Below are 23714 nucleotides of genomic sequence, written 5' to 3' on the forward strand. Positions count from 1 at the left end.
TTTCCTTTTCTCCTGTAACAGGGAGATTCACTGCATAGGAAACATGGGGAATAAATCTACTGCTGCCTTGGCCATCTCCCCAGAAAAGGGAGGCTTTGCAGGTTGAGCACAGGACTAGCAATCCCATCCCTGGAAAGTCTGCAGTACAGACTATCCCCAGCAGTGCATGTTCTGCAGTAAAACAGTTTCCAAATTTGTGATCTGACTTGGACAGAGTGGATTAATATAAAAATGACTCATTGCATCATTATTCAACTATTAAAGGAGCCCAAGTGAGAAGAGAAGCATGTTTCTTAATAAAATTAAACACAGAACTAAAGTCTCACTCAAAGTAGTAATAGTAATCACAGAATCACACCTGAGAGTCTAATTGGCCCCGAATTAATAAATAAAATCATTATTTTTTCATTTAGCAGTAATCTTTATTAAATACCACCATTTACAATTAAAAGCACCATTGTAACTGAAGAAAACAAGAATTTTAAAATAAGATCTAGAGATGAAGTGTTATTCAAAGGCTGTGAGGGGGAAGAAGTCATAAGAGAGAATTTTTGATAGCTGAAGAGCCTCGGTAAACAAACCCACTTTTGCAGTGAGGAAGGGGGAGCCAAGAGGAGAAAGGACAGTGTGAGCTGGTAGTGGAGTAGGGGCATGCTGGGTCAGCAATACAGAGAGAAAAATGCATAAAGAATTTTTAAAATAATCTTATTTTTTCTATACAAGTTACGTGTACTTGCTAGAAATTGATTAAAATAAGGTAATATATAATGAAAAGAGTATATTTCAATAGCTTGATAGGTTGTTGAGTAGGCAGTATAGCCATTAATTATTTGAGCCCTTTAAATCAAAGCTTTTATGCATGAAATAGCATAGTTTACATGGTTCACAGAAACAAACATACCCAGGCAGATGCAGAATACAAAAAAGCACCAGAGAAACCTCAGCATTGTGAGTCACCAATTAACATTTCATAACTTTAAAGGTACTGTAAGCTTCTTCCTTCCCCATGCCACTAAAGGATTTTGCACAGTGCTTCTGCAGTAGTTCAGCTGAATTTCTTGCAAGATCGAGACCTTTGTCAATAAGGTGTATCTATAACAGTACTAAGTCAATAGCCATTCTTCTTACTAGAGCAGTAAATATATTTTCATCTTCTGCTTAACTAAACTGCCTACATAACCAAGCTACACTGCCTACATAACCAAACCCCCATTTGATCATGTGGATTGGTGCTAAATGAAATCAAGAACTTGACAAAAATGCAGTAGCTTTTCCTAAGTTTGAGATTCAAGTTCAGGAATATGGCTGGGTATGGTCAGAAGCCTGAAAGGAGAGAACAACCAAAATGCAAGCTGCAAGCCAGAAAACCTGTGGACAGCAAGTGCACAGTGGTTTCTGTCTCCCTTCATCACATGGGAAGACAGATGGACTCATACACATACATTTCTCTTATGCAGCCATCTACTGTATAACCATTTATGGGCCATCTGAAGTACATTTTGATCTCCTATCAAGATCATTCACTTTGATATGAGAAAGCATTTTTACATTGAGAACAACCATTTACTGGAATAATTTCCCCAGAGGCATGGTAAAGCCATCTCATCACTGTAGGTTTCCAAGACATGACTGGACAGGGTGCTAGACAACCTCATCTAGGCTTCCTTTTCCACAAAACATTGAACCCAACATGGGCCATTCTATAATTTTCAGCAAAATAGGAAATTTGCAAATTAGAATGATAAGAGGTGTTTTTGCAAAAGTAAAGTATAACAACTGGCTTGAGAAAGATGTATGGGATGATCAACAAAACCTGCTACAGGACTTTTAGTAGGAAACATGCTGGTGTTCCTCTTGTTGAGCTCTCCATTTGAAACAGTTTTTATTCTCATTTAATACACGATGAGAATTAGAATAATGTTGATAGTTATCTCTCTCACAGGATGTTGTGAAGACTGATATGCTTACATAGATTATTTTAAAAATGCAATACAGAAGAATAATTTTATGCATTATTAGCACTGGTAGAATAGTAATACAGCTTTATATTAACTCAGCATTCCACAAACAGCTAGTAAATTGCTCCTCAAAAGGTCTCTTCTCCTTCCAGCATTCCTCACAGATTTCTTCCAACTCCCAAGCTGGTTATTAAGCAACTTATAATGTCATTTTAAAAGACTAACAGGCTTCCCTTGAGGAAGAAAAATCTGAAGACAAAACATCACAAGCAAGTTCTCCCATTAAAACACTTACACGCAGAGATACTTAAAAAAAGCTGAAATAAAATGACAGTAGAGATAATGCTGCTGGTAGATTCTCAACTGTGCTTAAAATGACCAAGAAATCTGACCCTGGATAATATAAGAGCCCAGCTTTACAAGAGTGTCTCTTGATTCCATTTTAAAATAGATTGCTAGTGAAAATCGAAAAAATAGCAAAAGTTTTTTTTTTTTTCTCGCACATGTAACATATTTTTCAAGTAGAAAACACAATAAATCACGTGCCATTAAATTCATCACTTTGGTAAGGAATTACCTGAGCATCATAATCAATAGATTTCTCTGTGTTGTTAAAATAAATAAAAGACAAAATTAAACCTATCATCCTTCCATAATTTAGTGTTTCATGATTAAATTTATTGAGCCCTTTTTCACACTTGATTGATACACTTTGACTGCACGATTAAAGACAATTAAATTACTTGAAATGCTAAGCTATTCTCTCCAAAAGACTAAACTGGTATTGTCACTCTGTTTATTGTCACTCTGTTCAGGATGGTAGAGGATTTGTATTATGGATTGCCCGATCCAACTGCATCCGTCTAGTCCTTGAATAAAACTTCAGCCTTACTGAGAAATTAAACATGTGCCTTTGTCTCTCATACCCCTCATTTTTATACCATTTGGGCTCCTGTTTCATTTTCGTCACCATCACCTTCTCCACCTACAGTGAAACCAGGACACAGATGATCCCATGCCCAAACAAAACAAACTCTTCCAAAGAAAGGACACTCTGGTCAAGTATTTCATTTTCATCTCATTAAACTAACAGGCATTTCAATTTCCATTCAGCTCTTTCTAGGTTTAAGATGTGCACTGTAATGATGGACTGATCTAATTGATTAAAAATATTGACTGCAGAGAAAATTCCACAGATAACTGGACACAGAGATCAGCATGAAAGGCAAATAAATTAATATAGAAACAAACTGGATAGTGATGGAGAATGCAAGGAAGATGGAGACTGGATTAAATTAACTGAGGTTCAGGTCAGGTATCTGGAAAGACTTTTTCACCATGAGGACAGGCAAGGAGTAGAGCAGTTTGCCCAGAGAGGCTGTATGATCTCGATCCTCAGCGGTTTCTGAGAGCAGACAGGATAAAAACCTGAGAGATCAGGCCTGAAATCAGTGTCAACTCTGCTTTTAGAAGGTAGGACAACAGAGCCAAAATGAGAACAGGTCTGTAGCCTCTGGGCAGGGGAAAGGCTGGCAAATGAGTCAGGCAGGGACAGAAGTATATGCCTTCTGCAACAACAGGTTTTCTGGAAAGAGGGAATTTATCTAGGTTTGAAGAAGAGTGAAGAGAAGAAACTTGCATAAAGAGTTTGAATAGTTTAAACAACTTACTTTAATGGCAATACTGGGCAATACAATTCTAAGCACTAAGAAATAACATCAAATTCTTCAGAATTTTATTAGGTACAAAAATGATCAAGTTATAGAAAAGTATAAATGTTCAAAGATAATCACTTTAAAGAGTCCGCAATTTAATAAAAAATGTAATACAGAAGTTTACTGTAAAATGTAAATTCATGGTGTATAAATCTGGGGGTTTCTTTGCTGTGTACATTTTGCTCTGCCTGGAAAGATTATTTTGTCTAGACAATTTCATGGGAATGTTACAGAAAAAACTTATTCAGCCTTGTTTTCTCCCAGTTCCATGATTTTCACTCACACATAGTCTCTGTTTCAAAATCACACCTACCCAAGTTTCCAGGCATCAGAGGTGGCTCTGTAGTTTTCTATGCAATAGTGTTGCACAGGAAATTGTGAAAAAGCATCCTCACACCTGGACTGCACCTAAGGTGATGTCAGAAACAGATTTCCTTCAGATTGAGAGCACCAAGCAGTGGATCACTCATCTGTGAAGCAGTGGTTAAAATAGCAAGCCCAAAGTGAAGCACAAAGTGAAGTCAAGCTATAGACTATGGGCCTCCCTTTGGGTTGATTCTAGTGGGATGGAGGGCTTGCAGATCTTTGGATCTTGTATAAGAAATGTTATCAGAAAGCCAGCAGCTTTTGAAACCATAATGAATAAGGAGCTGAGCGACCACATGGACAACAGTCAGGGGAACAGAGGTCCCTGGGAGAGAGGTCCAGAAATCACAAGGAACAAAACTACCTCTGTATCCACCCCTACTGTGCTTCCAGACACTGAATTCTGCAGACCACTGCAGGGAAAAGCAGTCTGGCACAAATCCTGCGGCACCTTTCTAGGACAAACAATTCAGCAAGGTCCCCAAAGTACCCCTCTTTCAGATCAAAAAGAGGCAATATAGAAAGTGACCCAATTCTAAAAGGCTCATCTTATAAATTCTGAAAGCTGTGGGTTTATTCAATGTTTGAAGAAGCCAGTAAGCCTCTTCCTGGAGTTTTTTTTTTTTTTTCCAATGCCAGTACCAATATTCCCAGTTCCTCAGGAATGTTTGGATATGAATCACTAATACTTTAAAGGAGAAGAAGGAATTTCATCAGATAAAGCAGCAGGAAAAAACCTCACTGATTCAGTAATGTTATTATTTTCAAGAAATGCACAAGCCCATTTGGATGTTTAGAGAGAAACTGAAATGAAAAGTGATTCTTAGAAAAAACAACCAACTAAAACACAGCAAAAATCAAAAGGATTTCCAGTTATGTTTTAAATGCAATCTCTGCCATTTCATCTTTTTTCATAGTTACTACTGCATCACTGAGCAACAGGAGTGCAATGGGAAGCGAAGTGTTGGGGAGGAAAAAGGGACAGTGTAGGGATAACTACACACTGTTATAACAGCTGTTCATCCTGAGGACACAGCCATGACAGCTGTATAGTGTTTTTTGGGTGATGCAGTTCATCCATCATTTACTCCCCCATCTAATCTCAAACGCTGCCATCACCCCATTCCCATCAAGCTGTGCTAAATGGCTCCTTCCTCAGAAGCTTGCAAGGCATGACATGCTCCTCCTCTGCCACCACCACAGACAAGTCTCTGTTTGTAGCCTTGACAGCTTTCTACACCCATTTTTAGCATCCTTTCAAACCAAAGTCTTTCTGCCTCCTTTGACATTGCAGGACAGGCAGACAACAGGGAAGTGGGAAGATGCTGATTGCAAATGAGCTGTGCTGCAGGTCTTCCCCACCTCACATTTATCTCATCAGTACCTTCTCATCTCTTGCTTTTTCTGGCTTGCACTAGACTGTATTTGACTGAATTCACAAAAACACTTGGAACCATTGCTGGTGTGACAGACAAACAGCAACCATGTGCTTGGCTTGAAAAAACAATTTCAAGTCTCTGCGTTGTAGGCATTTCTCAATTAAAGAAGTACAAAGTGGATTTAAACACTGCTTTTACACACCATACTTTAATGCAACCAGGTTTCAGGAGATCTTATTTTTTTTTAATCAAAACCAAATATGAGGATACAGGGAAAAGATGGGCAGCAGCCTGCAGCAAAAATGCCCAGATTTCAAAGCCCTGGAAAAAAACAATTTCAAGTTACTGAATCACACCATACAAGAGGATATGAACAGCTTTTTTGGGCCAGACCAAAGTGTACATAGCCTTGCCCTGTCTGCAACGAAGAATATCAGCAGCCTGTCCTTGGAGGACTGCACCCCGTGGAAGAGGCGCCCATGCCACAGCAGTTTTGGGAGGGAATCGTGGGACAGATTCATATTGCAGTGAGGGAGTTTTGGGAGGACTGCTGCTCATGAGATGGAGCCACGTCAGAGAAGCTCACAGAGCACTGTCTCCTGTGGGAGGGACTCCACGGTGCAGCAGAGGAAGGACTCCTCTCCCTGAGCAGTGAGAGAAATCACAGGTGATGAACTGACCAAACTCCCACGCCCCTGTACCCCTGTGCTGCGGGTGGGAAGGAGGGAGGGGTTGGAGGGAAAAAAGGTGGGTTTTTTCAAGGGCATATTTTACTTCCCATTATCCTGCTCTGATTCTGTTAGCAATAAATTCACTTTATATCTCTAATTTGAGCCCTTGGAGTGTTTTCTCCTGGTCCTTATCTCAACTCATGAACCCTTTGTTAAATCTTCTCTCCTCTGTCCACCTGCAGCAGGGGAGGATGAGTGAGCAGCTTTAGTGGGTGGCTGGCATCTGGCCAGTGCCAAATCATGACACTCCATCAGACCATGCCCTTTTAAACAGTCTTGAGGACTGGATATCTGAAGCTAGAAATGGAACCAATGTCCATGTGTATTAGCACACGCCTCTCTGAGCTCCAAACCATTCTCAACACAATTTCTGAGATCCTTATGTGTGTCTTTCATGTGTCAATATATTCCTCTACATTAACTCAGTCTCCCACATGAGCCTTTGGCATCTCTATCACCCTCCTGCAAAGAGTTCCTCCTTGCTGTGGAGCTGGTTCCTAGCAGTTTCACTTGAAGCACGCTGCCTTCTGTACTAAAAGCCATGAAACCATCCTTCTCTACCCATGCTCTCTAACCAACCCACAATTTTCTAAATCTCTATTTACCTACCAAACTGTCTCTACCAGAAGTGGTTTTCTCAGTCATACCCTTGCTCTGACTATTCCTGTCAATTTTCTCTGAATTTCCTCCATATCCTTGTTGAAATGGAAATCCTAGACTGTGCAGAGTGATCAGCCTACACACAAGAGGGAACCATGAAAGCCCACAGCCTCATCTCCCTTCCTACATGCCATCCAAGGACTGGTAAAGCATCAGTAGCATGGTGGATCAACAGACTCCTATTTTTGCTTGAGTATTACCTTTCCAAATAAGAGAATGGAAACAACACGAGGCTTATGGCCACATTCATGTCAAGAGCAGCACTGAAGCAAACATTTCTTTTGACAGACCTCAAGATGGCCCAATGGGGATTTGGGGCTACCCTCCAGCACTAACTTGCCCCAAGGCATCAGAAGTGCCATGCATGCTTTGCAAATGCATCTCTCTTCCAGAGAGAGGGCTGTATGCACACATCCCTCTCTCACTGACTGCACATCCAGATCTGTCTATAGATCTGACATGATGTTTATTTACTTCAAATGAGAATTCCAATTATAGCACCAAACTATTCTGAGGGGGTAACAACAAAGATGCTGCTTTTGGTCCAACATGGATTTATTTCAAAGTGATTTCCAACATGCTGCTCAGCAGCAGAAGTTGTAGGATTGCACACCACAAGGCGGGCTGCCAAAACTGAGCTCTGCTGCAGCTGAGCAGGCAGAAGTTCAACATAAACAAAAATAATTGAAAATGAAAACTGGGGGGAGAGGAAGGGGAGGGGAATAGACAGACAAACAGGCAAAGGCTAATGCTGAGAAAGAAAACCTTAAAATACACAAAAACATTCTCAGTAAGGAGGGAGTACACCCTCATCTTAAAAAGCAGTGCAAAGAAGAATCCCAAAATGGGTTTATCTCAGCACTGCTAGGAATTGTGAGAGCCAGTAGAAGAGTTTAGATTCAGCTGCAACTCAGTTGAGCTTCTTCACATGCTCAGAAAGTGGCCACACATTTTCAAAACATAGGAGCTCAAACACCAGTGTACCTTAAACTAAAGCCCCCTGGAAAGCAGGAGCAGAATTTGTATAGTATTTTCTAACTCTTATTAAAAGAACAGCATTTAGCTCACCGAGCTAATTACTTAAAAATTAAAAGGAACTATTAAGCTGCCTTTGCAACTTTGGCTGCTCAGGTGTTTGTGCCACTCACTGGGAAAAGCCACAGAATGGTAATTTCAGAGAGACTTTGGAGCTATAGATAAAGTAAGACTAAAGTAACTTGTGTGGAACAGGTTGGGCTTTGCAGACAATTTACTGAGGTTATTTTATTTACTTTGACAACATCTGCTATGTTGATACTGTAGTCAAACCTAACAAAAAAGTGTTTGGTAGAGACTCCTCCTTGATGGGATCTGCAGCCACAGCCTGGTGAGCAGCATGGGAGGATCAGCTGCTAGAAACTCTGTAGCAAAATACGGAGAGACAGACTCCATACTGGGACAAAGGGATAATCTGAGGTGGTCAGAAAACTGAATTCTCTTAAATGTTTCTAGGCCAGAAGAAAAATTGCTTTGGTATGTTAAGCACTGTTTTTACTGAGCTCTTATCATTAGTTGCTATTTTGGGGCATTAAAACATTGCACCTCAGCAGAAATTCAGTGGAATTTCAGGGGAAAAAGCACCCGAATAGGCACTACTGCAACTGAGGAGCCAGTCTGAGCTCAGGAAGCACTGGGATAAAAGGTCTTAGGTTGTCTTAAAGAAGTACCAGGAATTTCTCTGAAAAAGTGTCAGGTTAATAAATTTTATTATTTGCTACCAGATTTAAATAGTGCTTCTCAGCCTGTTGCAAACACACCACTGAAATGATCAGAGAAAAAAAAATCCCATGTGATTACTTCTACATACACAGGAACAAAGTCTGAAAGAAAAATGACCTCACAACAGAGCACTCCAAGTATAGCACAATCATTTGTTGACAATAAATGAAAAACTCCCAAATACTTGAGGCAATGATACCTCTGTTACAGAACAGAGGCAATTACCCAAGATGAGTGGTGGCTTTTTCTTTACTCCTATCTCTTGATCCCAACATCTAGTCCAGCTTTTGACTTAGACTAGAAACACTGGTAAAAAAAACAGTGTTGTTGTGAGTTGATGCTGGCTGGATGCCAGGCACCCACAAGAGCTGCTCATTCACTCCCCTCTGCAGCAGGACAGAGGAGAGCAAATTTAACAAAGGGTTCGTGAGTTGAGATAAGGCCCAGGAGAGATCGCTCACTAAACACCACCATGGGCAAATCAGGCTCAGCTGGAGAAATAAAGTGAATTTATTACAATCAAAATCAGAGCAGGATTATGAGAAGTAAAAATATCCCTTAAACACCTTTCCTCCACCCCTCCCTCCCTCCCAGCTGTACCTCCTACCCAAGCAGCACAATGAGACAGGGAATGGGGGTTATGGTCAGTTCATCACCCAAGGCTTCTACCACTGCCCAGGGAGATGAGTCCTTCCCCTGCTGCACTGTGGGGTCTCTCCCACGGGAGACAGTTCTCTGTGAACTTCTCCTATGTGTCTCCATCTCATGAGCAACAGCTCCCTGCAAACTGCTGCAGTGTGAGTCCATCCCACAGGCAACAGCCCTCCCAGAATTGCTGCACTGTGGGTCTCTCTTTCCACACAGTGCAGTTCTCCAAGGACAGGTTTCTCCAGCCTGGAAGTAGGGCCCCCTCTCTCCACTGGGTCTCCTGCAGGATCACAGCCTCCTCCAGGCATTCACCTGCTCCAGCACGGATTCCTCCATGGGCTATGGATGGATCTCTACATCGCCTGTGGATCCTCACAGGCTGCAGGGGCACAGCTGCTTCACCGCGGTCTGCACCACAGGCTGCAGAGGGATCTCCGCTCTGGCACCTGAGCACCTCCTCCCCTCCTTCTGCACTGCCCTTGGTACCTGCATGTTGCTCCCCAACTTTGTTTTGATTTTCTTCTTAAATATGTATCTCTAATTGGCCCAGCCTTGGCCAGCAGTACGTTCATCTTTGGAGCCATCAGGAATGACTCTGCTGGACATGGTGGAAGCTTCTGGCAGGTTCTCACAGAAGCCACTTCTGTGCCCTCCCACTACCAAAAAACAGGCCATGCAAAACCAACACAAGTGTAAATTACCATATTACAAAACTTATTGTCAAAAAATAGATAGAAATAAAATCCAGCAACATAATAAGAGAGTTCAATGCAGGAAAGCCTGTCACACCATCTTCCAACAGATCAAGAATTTTGTTCAGCACAAATACAGTAAGCAAAAGTTGGAATCTTCCCAAAAAGAACAAGAAAAATGAAATACTTTAAATATTATAATATAAAAGCATAAAAGCCAGCATAAAAGTCAATACCATGGATACCAGCTCACTCTGACCTCCACATCTAAAAAATATATGGAGATAGTAAAGGGTCCTTGAGTCAGACACCAAAAGTTATTAGTCAAGAAGGATGACTGAATTAGGAAGGACTGACAAGATCAGGGCTGTTTATCTGAAAGAACAACAGGACTAAATAAATAGACACAGTATGATGAAAGTTAATTAAGAAGCATTTTTTTCCTTGCCCTCCTACTACAAAGTCAAACAGAACTAAATCACTTTTCAAATTGATACTTTAAAAAGAACAGGTAGATAACTTTTAGGACTTAATGCCAGTGATACTAATACTAGTGATGACAAGAACCAAGAGGATTAAACTGCAATTGGATTTGTATATGAGCAGTCCCTGCCATTCCACTATAAGCAATCACTAACAGATGGGGATTAGGGAGATGTTCTGTAACAGAGGTTACAGACATTCTGGATCATTCCCTAACAGTTTAGGGAAGGATTTCATACACCACCCTCTGTAGCAACCTAGCTGAGCTACTGCTGGCTACATGACACCCAGCTAGAGGGACACTCATCAGATCACTCTAGCACTCCATGTTCTGCTACCAGAACTGTCTGGTGGCAACAGGTGTGAGCTTCATGACACATCTTCCACCTGGAAAGCATGTGTGTATTCTTTAAGGCATGCCTGTTACCAAATAGCCTTGATTAGAGCATCAAACTTCTGCAGTGAAGGTAATTTTTTTGTAATCTCAGTTGCAGCGCTTAGTAATGCTTAGACAAACTGGCCTTCCCTTTTTTGTTTTTTTTTTTAGTAATCTGAGAGTTTATTTTCCATTCTGTCATCACATCTTTTAGTTTAATGTAAAAGTTATTCATCTTAGAATTTACTTTTCTTTTTTGAGACACAGGAAAAAACTACAGGTAAGAGCAAACCCAAGAACACCCTGATTGCATCTTTCTGACACTACTCAAGGAAACTCACAGATCCTCTTCCAAAGCAATTACGTTTCTTTTAAAGACAGGCTCCACACAATGTAATATGATTCTTTGTGAAGAGGGCATTCTTTATCCTTCAGTAACGGAAAAGCTGAGAGTCCTCCCAGCACCCCAAATGCCTGTCCATGGTGAACAGCAAACCAAACAACATGATGAAGGGATATTTCCTAGCCAGATAAACCAGGGTGTGCTTGCAATACAAAGTCAAAGTCCAACTTGGCAAAGGCAAGGTCAGCAGTGGCTGATTACATCCTCCATCCTTTCCTTCCTAGCCCCCTGCTTGCAAGTGTTGATGTTACCATATGTAAGGAATACCCCACATTCTTAGTTACAGCTTCAGCTGCTCTTTCATCTTCTATGCTTGACTGGCCTGATGTTGCAGTATGAGAATATTTCATAATAAATCCATATTTTCATTTGTCCTTAGTAAAGTTGGGGATGATTGATGTTTCAGTCAGAGTTGAGAGTTTTCACAATGCATAAAAATGTGGCTAGGCACAGTATAAGTGTATTCCTACAACATCTAGGTGCCTCCTGTAGTTCCAAAATACCAGAAAACTGGAAGGACTTCTGAATGCAACTGTAATGCAAATCTCATTATTAACTACCACTTTACTGAGCAAATATCAACATCTCCCTCCTGAATAACAAGAGCATTTCTAACAACAGTCATTGTATTTCTTAATGTAGAACCAAATTCACTGGCAATAAAGTCCAGGTTCCCGGAAGAAAAATTACTCTGTGCTCTCTGTAGACAGACTGGGTTTTAATGAGCAAGGAAACCACAAAGAGCCTGATCCTAACTCCACATAAGTCAATGGGATGGCTTCTACTGACTTCAGTGGGCTTTGGAAGGAGATCTGAGGTCCTGATTTTGCATCTGTCGCACTGTCAGCTTCACTGAAAGCCACAGGGAGTTTCAGTGTCATTCAAAGAAGAAAAGTTCTTCAAGAACTAATATTATCCCTTTCCTCAATATGGAAAATTCCCCATCATAAGCAGGAAAAAGAAAAATAAATTGTTGAGAATTTCAGATTGCATTTTCAAAAAAAATAATTATTTGGGATGACATTCAAGAGGCTCATCTTGTGCCAACCCTGATTGTGAAGGAAGTTAAGTGCTCTAAATGTATTATATAATCTTTGCCAATATCACTTACAGGTGGCTTGTGGACAGCGTAGTTTTCTTTCAAGTCTACTTTTTTTTAGTAAGCGGATTTTCCAGCACCAAAATGGCCTGTTTACGTGGAACTGGTGGAACTGTGTCAGAACAAACTAATACACTGGAATAGTAATTTACCATGGATGACAGGCTCTATGGGCCTTTTTCATTTACAATCTATAATACAGAGCTTAAAATATGTAATGTTTTCACCCTGTATGGTATTTTCCTTTCTGCTGTTGTACTCTGCAAGACTTTACTTCAGTGTACACCTTCTTTAATGACCTTAATAAATTACCTGTAAGCTTTGAGTTAAGGACACAGTTCTTCAATTAAAACTAATAGCCATAATTGCAGCATCTCTCTAGGGTGCTGCTGCTCTCTGTTGGCTGTACACTATGGGAACACAGCTGGGGTCACAAACAAGCACTCTTCAGGACCAAGCATAGCATTTCCTCCATTTTAGAGTCTGACCAGTCACAGATTTTAGTTCTTGCCCATCAAACTTGCAGCACCTTTGGCTACTTGGCTATCACAGAATGTGTGCACATACATTATTTCCCTGTGGATGCTTCTTTTTATTCCTAATTACAATGAAAATGAATTCCCACAGTACCCAGTGATTTCAGTGGGAGCTGCTAACACTTAAAAGCTCTGAAAATAAGGACTCGTTTTATAAAGCCAAACCCAAGAATATCTGCATTAGCAGACCCTAAGAAAAATGTCTGCCTACGTGACACAATTAAATGCTTGGCTTTGTGTAATTGAGCCTAGCCATTGACTTCAAGAATAACTTGTATCTGCTGCACCATCCTAGTTGAGCTCCACTTTCCCAATGCACATCCCATCTCCCCAACACAACTGAAAGCAATGTTCTGACCTAAACTGTTAAAATTCCATTGTGGCTTGTCAGATGCATCACTTAATATTTCAGTCTTTGTCACTGGCCCAGAAGATGAGGGTGGCAATATCTCAGTTGAGAACCATGAATCCTTCATATATCAAAGTAATTAAAAAAAACCCCACAAGAACTACATTAAATCAGTCTTAATCTATCTCCTTTCTGGTGTTCATTCACAAAGAATGAAGAGTAATTAATTTCCTTACTATTCGTCTGTCCCACATATGTACTAATAGGCATGAAAATACTAAACAGAAATCTTTTCTTCATCCTCAGAATGATTTTTAAAAGGCACCCTTCCCTTGCATTTCTGTGTGATGCTTGATAAATAATAGATCAGTTGCATGGTGTTCGTTTTAATATTAATGTTATCAGACAGCATTGGAGAGAACTGGGGCAGAAACTCGAATTCTGGAAGAATTTGGTATGGCAGCAGTCACCATCCAGAAGTATATTTTTCAGCTCAGGTCCACCTCTATAATATACAGACCTTATGGGATGTGCAGGACCATGAATTTCCCTTCAATTTACCCAGAGACAAGGATGTTGGCTGCAATTTTTTAAAATTAATTATTTAAAATTAACTGGTAGGTTAAAATAAAATATCCACCAAACACAAAAACAACGGGAAGATATTGTGATCTTCTTCAGAAATCCTGACATTTTTTCTGTTCTGAAATTAAAGAAAACTTTGTTTCCTCAGCCTAAATGTTGACATTTCCCAGTATGGAGATAAGCAACCTTTGAGCTACATAATGGTTTGATTCAGGTTAAGAAAATTCTTCCTAGCTGTAGGGCTTTATTTATCCCTACAAAAAATATGTTCTGGATCCATAAAATATAAAAACTAGGATTAATTATTTAGTGCTATATCCATCACTCTTCTGTGTAGTACTAGGAAGCATATAAGGACTTTTTCCTCCCATCTCCTATCCTGGCAGCTTTATAGTATGCATGTTTAGCTGAATCTAGTCCAAGAAATAGGGGCCAGACCACCTTGTTATCCCACTCTACAGTTCTGAGAAAGGCTTTGTGGTGACTGCAAATATGTGCAGGCATCACACACATGCAATTCCCAACACACAGAGGACAGCGATGTCCTTCATCATCCCAAGGAAAGTGTGCTGTGGCTGCTTTGGTACTGTGGCTACAAAGATAGTTGTAAGCCATGAGCAAACTGAGCCATCTCTACCTTCCCATGCAGATCTCTAGTCAAGAATTCAAGAGAATCTGAGAGAGCTCAGGATGTGCTACAGATGTGTTGTTTCTCCACACAGCTCGGACAGTGCAGAAAACAAATATGCCATATTTGCACACTAACATTCATTTAAAAGTTGATTTAGGAGGAGAGAGACAAAAGTTACATGAAGGATACATCTACAGTATTAAAGAAAAACTACTTTCAGGTACAGACATGATACCCAGCCAGAACACATTTCTGTCCCTCACCCACACTCCTTTACAGGGATTCTCAGCCTGAAGTGTTGTCATCCATCACCAGTGGCCTTGACAGGACTGCTCCACCTTGAGTTCCACCCTGACTGCTCCACCCTGACTGTATTGTTATTGTGGGAGAATGAATGATAGAGACCAAGACAAGAGGGGAAGGGTATGGAATCCCACCCTCAGACAGACAGCAGAGCAGAGCCATCCCAGGCAGCAGCAGACAGTCAAAGCACTAGCACAGGCAGAGAAAACAATTTTAGTGAGTAGAGAGAGATAATACTCACCATCTAACAAATGTGATTACAAAAGCTTTCCCTCTCCAACAACTCACATCTATCGCAATGCTTCTCAAACTCTAGCATGCTCGCAGACTAGGAAAAACAGTTCTGCACAGAAGTAGCCTCCACCTCTGTTCTACATGGTCAGCAATTCACTAGGATTTCTCTGAACTCAGAGGCACTCATGAGCCTATTGCTATCCCTTGTGCATCCTGTGGCAGCTGACTCCTTTAGCCATTTTTCACCGTCCTACTGCTTGTCAATAAATCACCGTGCTAATTCCTGTGACACCTGCTGTGAAGTGCTCTGGGAATTGTGGCAAAGATTTCTGGGCTGCATCTGAGAACTGGTGGTGAATGGCTGACTTCAGGTTGACATGATGAAGAAAAGTTAAGCTCTTCAGCTGAGCAGCCTCTTAGAAATGATTCATTGTGACTCCAGTGATCCCTTTTCTATACAGCAAGTCTACCCTCTGCATCTGCCTGAACACATAAGGGCTTTGACGCTTGTCTTCTGTGTTGCTCACGTACTTAAGTTCACCTCTCTTATTACCTGTGAAGGGTGATTACATTTCCTATGGAGTATCACCAGTGATGCATCACACTTCAAGGGCTGTGTTTCCCCCATCCTCTAATGGGAACCTGTGGCTACTTCATCCTTTTCCTTTCTTGAATACCAATCCTCCCACAAGCCTGTGCGTTAGCCACCAGCCTCCCACCAAAGAATAATGGGACTCCTACTGACACTCATTTGTAGTAAATTATTTTCAGTTAGTAAAGACAATTCTCTTGGTGAAGACTCTAGAGAGCCAGGGATGGCACAGCAGAACACTGTCTGCCCCACAATTGATTTGAATACAGTGGTTTGAAAGAAACTTCAGACTTCAATAAGAACCCATTAAGGACAGCGATTTGCATGGTGCCTGTCTCAACACTGAGGACAGCAAAGAAAGTAGAATCTGTCTATCATGGTCAACTGATTATTCCTTTTTTTTTTTTCTTCCACAATTAGATGGTGTTCAAATAAACACTGGCATCAGAGATCTGAACTAGCAGTCACAAGCTGTGTAAAATGACATAAGTCACAAAACTCACTAGATTTTTGTATAAAACAAGAAATTTTGGAGTGTTTTTTGTTGGTTTGGTTTGGTTTGGTTTTTTGTAGAACAGTTCCAAGTGCTTGCCTTATCTACAGGAAAGACTTTCCTGCTCCTCTTCTCATTCCTCTCATAGCTCTTCATGACACTTGGATTTGGATAGGTAACTGCTGTTTGGGGGACTCTTAAAGCAACCCAAAGGAATTAAGTATCTGAATCTACACTGGAATTCAAAAGCTGTAGGCTTTAAAAGCAGTTAAAAATCTTTGAAAAGGGTACTTAACAAAAGTATGCAGACAGATTCCAAGTCTACACATATATCGATAACAAATATAGCACTGCAAAGGTCTGCTTCCATATCAAACAATACTTTCTAGCTTGTGCTATAGAAGTGCATGCTCATTTTTGCTGTCTCTGACTTCACCCTATTTTTTCCTACAAAAAAGCTGGAACAAGGGTGTTTAAATTCAGAATTTCTAAAATATCTGAAAGTCTTTTCTAAACAAATATATGTGCATATTTACTCAATTGATTCTCTACATTCATTTCAATCAGGAATGTTTTTGCTGGGAAGGAAAAGGAAGAATTAAAAGCTTTTCAGTCCCATTTCCTCAAAAAAAAAACAAACAACCAAAAAAAAAAAAAAAAAAAAACAAAAAAAAAAAAACAAAAAAAAAAAAAAAAATCCAACAAACCCTAGCAGATGGGTACTCTGGGCTCCGTGAATGTCCTTGCCACTGTGCAGGATATCTGGGAAAGCTAAACTCCAACAGTTTCAGTCCTGGTGGGGAACAGCAGGGCATCATGACTGTTATAAAGCAGGGAGTGCAAGATCTGCTGAAGCCATGTATCAATCAGCATGGCAGGGTTACCTTGGAGTTACTGACATGGAGTGCAACTCCTGGCTCCTTTAAATTTCCTTTAGGCAGTCAGGATGAAAATCTTATCACCTGAGAGCTTATCTCAGCTGTGCTGGGACATGAACACAACCCATATGTCTTCATAAAGCATCTCTTTCTGGGCAGCCTAGTGTTTACTCTAAATTAATTTGGCCAGAAAGTCCCTGACCACCTCCAAGGAGGGGCTGCTGTGAGAATGGAGCCGCTATTGTTACACAGCTGCTGTTCTAAGGAGAAAAAGGCAATGAAGAGGAAGAGCCCGAAGAGCAGCTGGGGCCACTCTGACTGTGAATCAATCAAACAGCACTGGCTGGTGGGTTGGTCTGGGGCACAGGGAATGCCTGATACACACATTTACCAGGAGTGAAATGCACCCAAACTCCATTACACACACATCTCCTAAGCTGAAGCCCACAAGGCAAAAGAATCATAAAACTATCACTGAATGGTTTGGGTTGGAAGGAATTTTAATATTATCTAGTTCTCAACCACCTGCCATGGGCAGGGACACCTTCCACTAGACTAGACTATTCAAAGCCCCATACAACCTGGGCTTGAATATTTCCAGGAATGGTGTTAAGATGTGGTTGTTAAAATTATTAGAGACATGTTTCTGCCTGAATTAAGGAGCAAACAACACAATATGCTATAGTCAATAGTACAGATTTTTATTTAACAGTAACTGTGAGGGAGAGAGGGAGAGACAAATAAATAGGAAAGGGTGTGGGGAGAGGAGGGAGAAAGAGCTTAACAGTAAAAAAAAATCACCACTGTGGATGCTGATGGCATCCCATTGGTCCTCTTCTGATCTTCCCAGTGGGGATGGTCACCTCCACCAGAGGTGGGGAAGCTCACAAAACAGAGTCCAATGGCTTTATATTCACTCAGGTTCAGGTGAGAACACCCAGGTACCTCCCCTGGAGTAGGGAGTTTTACACTGGATCATGCAATACTTTGGATCAGAGGACACTTCAGGAGTGTCTGATGGTTTATGACACCTTCCAAGACATTATAGCAATTATGGCACATCAGCAGGGATGAATACCTTCAAGCTATTTGTGAATGTCCTGATACTACTCCAGAAGGGATTTTTCACAGCTGAGCCACTTGTAAGAACTTTGGCATGACAAACAGCATTTTCCCCGCTTCCAAGGATTTGCCTCTTACCAGCCTCTTCCTTTATCTTGTTCAACACCCAGCTGTAGCCTCCTGTGATGGGTATACACAGCCCCTCTGCACCTGGGGGAAACGGTTGATTGTTTGAGTTAACCATTAACAGTCCAGTCTCTCCGAATGGGGCATCCACAACTTCTCTGGACAACCTCTGTTCCAGTGCCTCACCATCCTCATAGCAAAGAATTTCCTTCTAATGTAAACCTAGCCTCTCTCAGTTTAAAGCCATTACCCCATGTTCTGTTACTACATGCCCTTGTATGAAGTCCCTCTCCAGCTCTCCTGCAGGCCCCCTTTAGGTACTGAAAGGTGCTCTAAGATCTCCCTGGAGTCTTCACTTCTCCAGGCTGAACAACCCCAACTCTCTTGGCCTGTCTTCATAGGAGAGGTGCTCCAGCCCTCTGAGCATCTTTGTGGCCCTGCTCTGGACTTGCTTCAGCAGGTCCACATCTTTCTTATGTTGGGACCCAGAGCTGGATGCAGCACTCCAGGTGGAGTCCCACAAGGGCAGAACAGAGGGGCAGAATCCCCTCCCTCCCTGCCAGCCATGCTGCTTTGGATGCAGCCCAGGATACAATTGGCTTTCTGGGCTGCAAGTGCACGGTGCTCTGTCATGTGGAGCTCATCAACCAACACCCAAAATCTTCTCATCAACCAACACCCTTTCTCTGCAGGGCTGCTCTCAAGCCATTCTCTGCCCAGCCTGTATTTGTGCTTGGCATTGCTCTGACACATGTAGACAGCCTTGCCATCAGCATGACTACAGCAGGAAGGACAGAAAAGGTTCTTATTCTCAAGAAAAACCAGGTGGCATTGATCCTGGTCAGGACAAGAGAGGGAAAAGAGAGAAGATGGACTGGGGGTACTACTGTAGTGTTTTAACCAGCCACTATGTGACTATGCTGTACTGTGACAGCTGAAGAAAGGCTCTGTCCTCTGACAGATCCTTTTCCATGAACAGTTAATCTGTTTCAAAAATGTTACAGTCTTACATTCATGTGACCAAATGCAGGGCCGGGAAAAAACCCAGAGCTGGAGAACATGTTTCATTAATTGAAAACCAATCTTCTGCTAGCTACTGTCAAAAGCAGCTTCTGGGTTGTTTTTCTCTGCAGAGAAGATGCTGCTGGGACTTTGCCAGTTCAGCAGTTAAAGGTAATCTCAAAGAATCCCTCAGCAAATTGTAAAGTGCTCAGGCTGAAGAACAAGGTGTTTGGGGACTGACTTGATTGTTTTAATTTGCGTAATACTAGCAGCGAGCAGCACTTAAGAATTATTCTGCTTAATTCACCTATTCCAGAAGCAAGACAAAACCAAGCCAGCTTTAATGAATAAACCAGACCTAAAAGTATTTGATTTTATCCCCATGTAGATAAGGAAAAGTGCAAAATCTGGCATCTGGAAAGTGATGTTCTTACACATTGTATTTTCTATATACTAACAAGGAGCTAGGGCATGCTTTGACACAACACAGCAATCAATAGGATCTGACTCTTTGCTGTCAGATCTCTTCCTTTTACTGTTTGGAAAAGAAGAGACACAGGTCATCTGAGTACTCCCAAAATCTCTAAAGATGGTGCCACAGTGCACCTACCTTCCTCCTTCACAGCAGCCAATACATTTCCTCTCACTTCATTCAACAGACTGTGACAAATGTGCAGATCTCACTCCAGAAGTGTGCAAGTAATTGACTCAAAGGGAAGAATAAATCCTTTCTTACCTATTCCCCACTTATATTTTTAACAGCATAGCCGTCAAAACACAGCAAATCAATTTTTCCCCCTTACTGTCTCCACTCTGCCTTTTCAGAATATTTTTAGTTGCTCTGATTAAAAATTTACCTCTTAAGTACACTGAGGACAGAGTGTATGTCTTGATTACAATTTTGTATAACTTTTTCAGTCTACCTATGTATCTTCCTTGCAAAGAAAGATGTGGAGCCATGTCTTTCCTTACTTCCCTTATCTTTCTAACAAAACAGAAATATTAGTAACTAACTTTGAAAGACCAGTAGAAAAATAACCTCACAGCAAAACGCAGATAATACATTTTCAGAATGAACATGTGAGGCTGCCACATGTGATGGGATCACACAAGATATTTTACACAAGAGAAACACGGCATGCTAAACTGAAAAACTTACAGGTCTTGCCCAAAGCAAAGATAGACAACCTCAGCATTTCTGTATTCTGTCTTTGGTGCTGCATTGTAGGGGACAAGCTCTCACCCTTGAACTCTTATCTCTCTCTGTCTTCATCAGGGACAATGTGGGTCACAAATGTCTTGTGCCACTTCTATCACATATCCTACCATGTGTGATTAACCAGTACTTCCTCTATTACTTTGCCCAGATATGCATTAATCCATCCCTGAAATTCTGCATGTGTGCAGCCACAGTACTTATCTGAATGTCACCAAAACGTAAAACTGTATGAATGAAGGAATATAAATCCCTCTTCCTGGGATTCTCTGCATTGATCTGCTTATTCATAGCAGGCAGAGATCTTTCCACCTTTTGACTGCCATTCAGCCACACTTTCTTTTTTCCTGTGAAATCTGTTTCCTATCCAAAACTGGAGAAGTCTTGACTACTGAAAGAGATTACTTTCTGATTTAATTTCTGAAGGTCATTCATATTGATTAGACAGCTAGACAAGTTGAGTAGTAGAAGGCCTAAACTTAAAGATATGAAGGATAAAAAAATGCAAAAAAAGTAAGGGAAACACCCCTTTCTTCCTTTCTTTTCTTCTTTTAGTATCAATATAGTCCAAAACATTACTTTTTTTTTTTTTTTTTTTTTTTTTTTTTTTTTTTTTTTGCAAATGTTTGTTCACTAAAATGTTCCAAGGGGGAAAATGTCAGCTACAAATCCTCACTCATTGTGTATTTGCACAGCAATGCTTAAAGGTCCTTAAAGATCTCCAAGGATTTGAAAGAAATAATTCAGTCAGGTAGCAAAAACAGTGCCATTGCCTTCCAGTGTCTGGTTACATGGCTCATGCGGCATCTGAGAATTCCAGGCAAGTCACAGTGAACTCACTTCACACATCATGCATGGAGAAATATATTCCACCATCCAAATGTACGAGAGTCTAACTGTTTTAAGCTAATGCATCAAGCAAAAATAGCCGCAATACACAGGATGGACTGGGGAAAACATTTTGCTCACTGCAAAGAGACGCTTCTTCTCTGCTTGTCTTACAGATGGCCTGCTCCTGTTCTTACAAAACCACCACAGTTTCACTCAGTTTCCTTGGCACTTAGAAAAGTCACAACTTTTCCCTCACATATGCTGGCTGATTCTTTATATACCTGACTAACAGGTGTGTTACAGCCGTGTTTTGCATTATTCATCTTAGATGAAGTTAAACCCTGACAGTGTGACACATCACACATTACTCAGTTTACCTCAATGCCATGTTTTGATTTTGCTCAGTTAAGTTTACCTAAGATGCGTTTAGGCTGGAACAGTTCTTAATTACCCCGGCACAGAAACTTGGCATTCTCCTAAATTTGTGCTTTTCAGCAATAAGACTCCTTTCTGCTGTATCTTTAAATTGCTTGCGCTTCCCTAGAAGTTCTCTCAATATTATTACCTTACAAAGCAGGTAATTGAGATTGACTTGGTTTCAGGCATCTCTTCCTTGCTTAAACAATTGCTTGCCCCATGCTTTTTCCTGCCCTTACTTTCCTTTTCCCTGTAGAGAAATACATTTTCACTGCTATTACACACCATAACTGCAATATACTGCAGAATGGGTATCAGCCCAAAGCCCAGTGAAATCTTGAAATGTTTCTGAACCACAGAAAAGGCAACTACACAGTATTACACAGGCAGCCTCTATAAGGGATCTTAATTTAAAGACCTCTTTTTGTGTTATAAATTAGTTTTATTTGTATAACATTTTCTATCTTCAGATCTTTATAGTCCAATAACTAAGAAAAGCAGTTTGAGAAGGAAAATAAGACTACTAATGTCCTAATTCCTCATGAAACTGGTATTTTAAAGTATTAAAAAAATCTGAATTTTAAATTCTAGAAGTGTTTAAATACAAGCATGAACTTAATAAGCTGCTTGTAAGTAATTAACATTGAAAACAGCAGCACTGCAGTTTTTCCAGTCCTAGACACTTTTCTCCCATCCTCCACAGCAGATTCACTAAAAATTCAAGATAATGATTACAAGTACCTAGATCTGTAACATACAGATCCATAGCAACGCTGAAGATCTCTTATGCTAATTTCCGTGCCCAGAGGCTTTTCTGCAACACTGAATTAAAGAAGCCACTGTATCATTCCCATAACAAGATGATTATCTAGGAGTTAAGACTAAGCAGAAAACTCTTTTCAAAATGTCAATCTTCCAAGGCCTTTAAAAATCAAACAAAATTACTTATGTGGCTTACATCATCAGTTATCAAAAGTTACATATCTGCACACATCCTGTTCTAAAAAGAAAGGTAAAGTAACCATTATGTTTTAGTCTTCATTTATTATTCCTTGTTAATGCAGTAGATAATCTCCTTGGAATTACTGATTTTTAATGGGACATTAGAAAATATTTCTTTTACTGTTGTTGCAGGTGAAAAAACCAAGAGGACTACAACATCACTTATCAACAATCCATTAGTGTCACCTCTCAAATTCTTCAGATGTAAAGGTGAGAAATTTTTCCTCCTTATAGTGTCAAAACATATTTGGATATCTGCTGAGTGAGGTTTAAATGGTTTAGAGAACAAAACTAGTAAAGGTACTAAATCTGTGTGACAATTCTCTGTGAGCAATCAACCTTCCCATCTACTTGCAGAAGTCACAGAGGGAACGAGAAGTGTATTCCTTGAGGAGGAACAACTGTCATCCCTGGAATATGTTCTGCATGCGTCGAAGTGTATCAAAGGAGAAAACACACAGAGTAGAAAACTAGAGTAGTGAATCCTGTCCCTACCTCACCACTCTACTAGTATGGAAGACAATATTCCCAGCAAAGAAGAGAAGCATAACCTGTGAGTTGAGCCATGACTGATGCAGTGTTGCTGGCAGGCTGTCACAGTGTGTGTGAATTTCCCCAGTAAGATGCCGAGAGTAATCACAGAATAATACTGCCACTGTTTGAAGAAGCAGGGAACAAGATTTCTCCAAACTTTCAGACTTGGAAGAGCTGCTTGCACTACACATAGGATTTTCCCCTAGGAGATGATGTAACAATGAAGATAATTGCTGGTTTGGTATCACTAAGGAGAATGTAGACAAAAAGTGGCAATGTGCACTGAGGTGTTACACATACAATAAATTTTTGGCATGAATGAATGAAAGGACCAGTTCGAGAAAGGGGTTCAACAACCCAGTTTTTACCAAAAAATGTTGATTGTGCTGTATCAGAACCATCATGATAGAAGACAGCAGGATCCGTGTGCAGAGCCTTCAATGTCTACCTACTTGTGCTGATACTGCAGTGCACTCCAAGTGACAATAAGAAGTTATCCATACCTGCAATAAACTTGTTTTGCAATTTTCCTGAAAGATATAGTCTGTTCTTTACAATGAAAAGTACTCATTATTTTACCCTAACCTGTATTCCTCTTCTGCACACACCATCTTGAGTAAAGGGTTAAGATCCTTTTGCATGGTTTGCATGTGAG

General features: G+C 40.6%; 1 protein-coding gene across 15 annotated transcripts in view; it reads right to left on the reverse strand.

The window, feature by feature from the left end:
* Positions 1 to 23714, reverse strand: part of FARS2 (phenylalanyl-tRNA synthetase 2, mitochondrial) — a 231103-nt gene that overhangs the window by 51367 nt on the left and 156022 nt on the right. The window contains exon 8 of one of the 15 annotated variants that reach the window (XM_053969902.1): positions 4010 to 4081. The exons of 13 other annotated variants lie outside the window; for them this stretch is intronic. In XM_053969902.1, coding sequence (XP_053825877.1) covers positions 4024 to 4081 — 58 coding nt within the window. In that variant the 3' untranslated portion in view covers positions 4010 to 4023. Of the gene's footprint in view, positions 1 to 4009; positions 4082 to 17850; positions 18142 to 23714 lie in introns of those variants that run through there. One more of the 15 variants, XM_053969893.1, reaches the window with a different exon arrangement.

The sequence above is a fragment of the Vidua macroura genome, chromosome 1 (assembly GCF_024509145.1).
Source record: "Vidua macroura isolate BioBank_ID:100142 chromosome 1, ASM2450914v1, whole genome shotgun sequence".
Taxonomy (NCBI): Eukaryota; Metazoa; Chordata; class Aves; order Passeriformes; family Viduidae; genus Vidua; species Vidua macroura.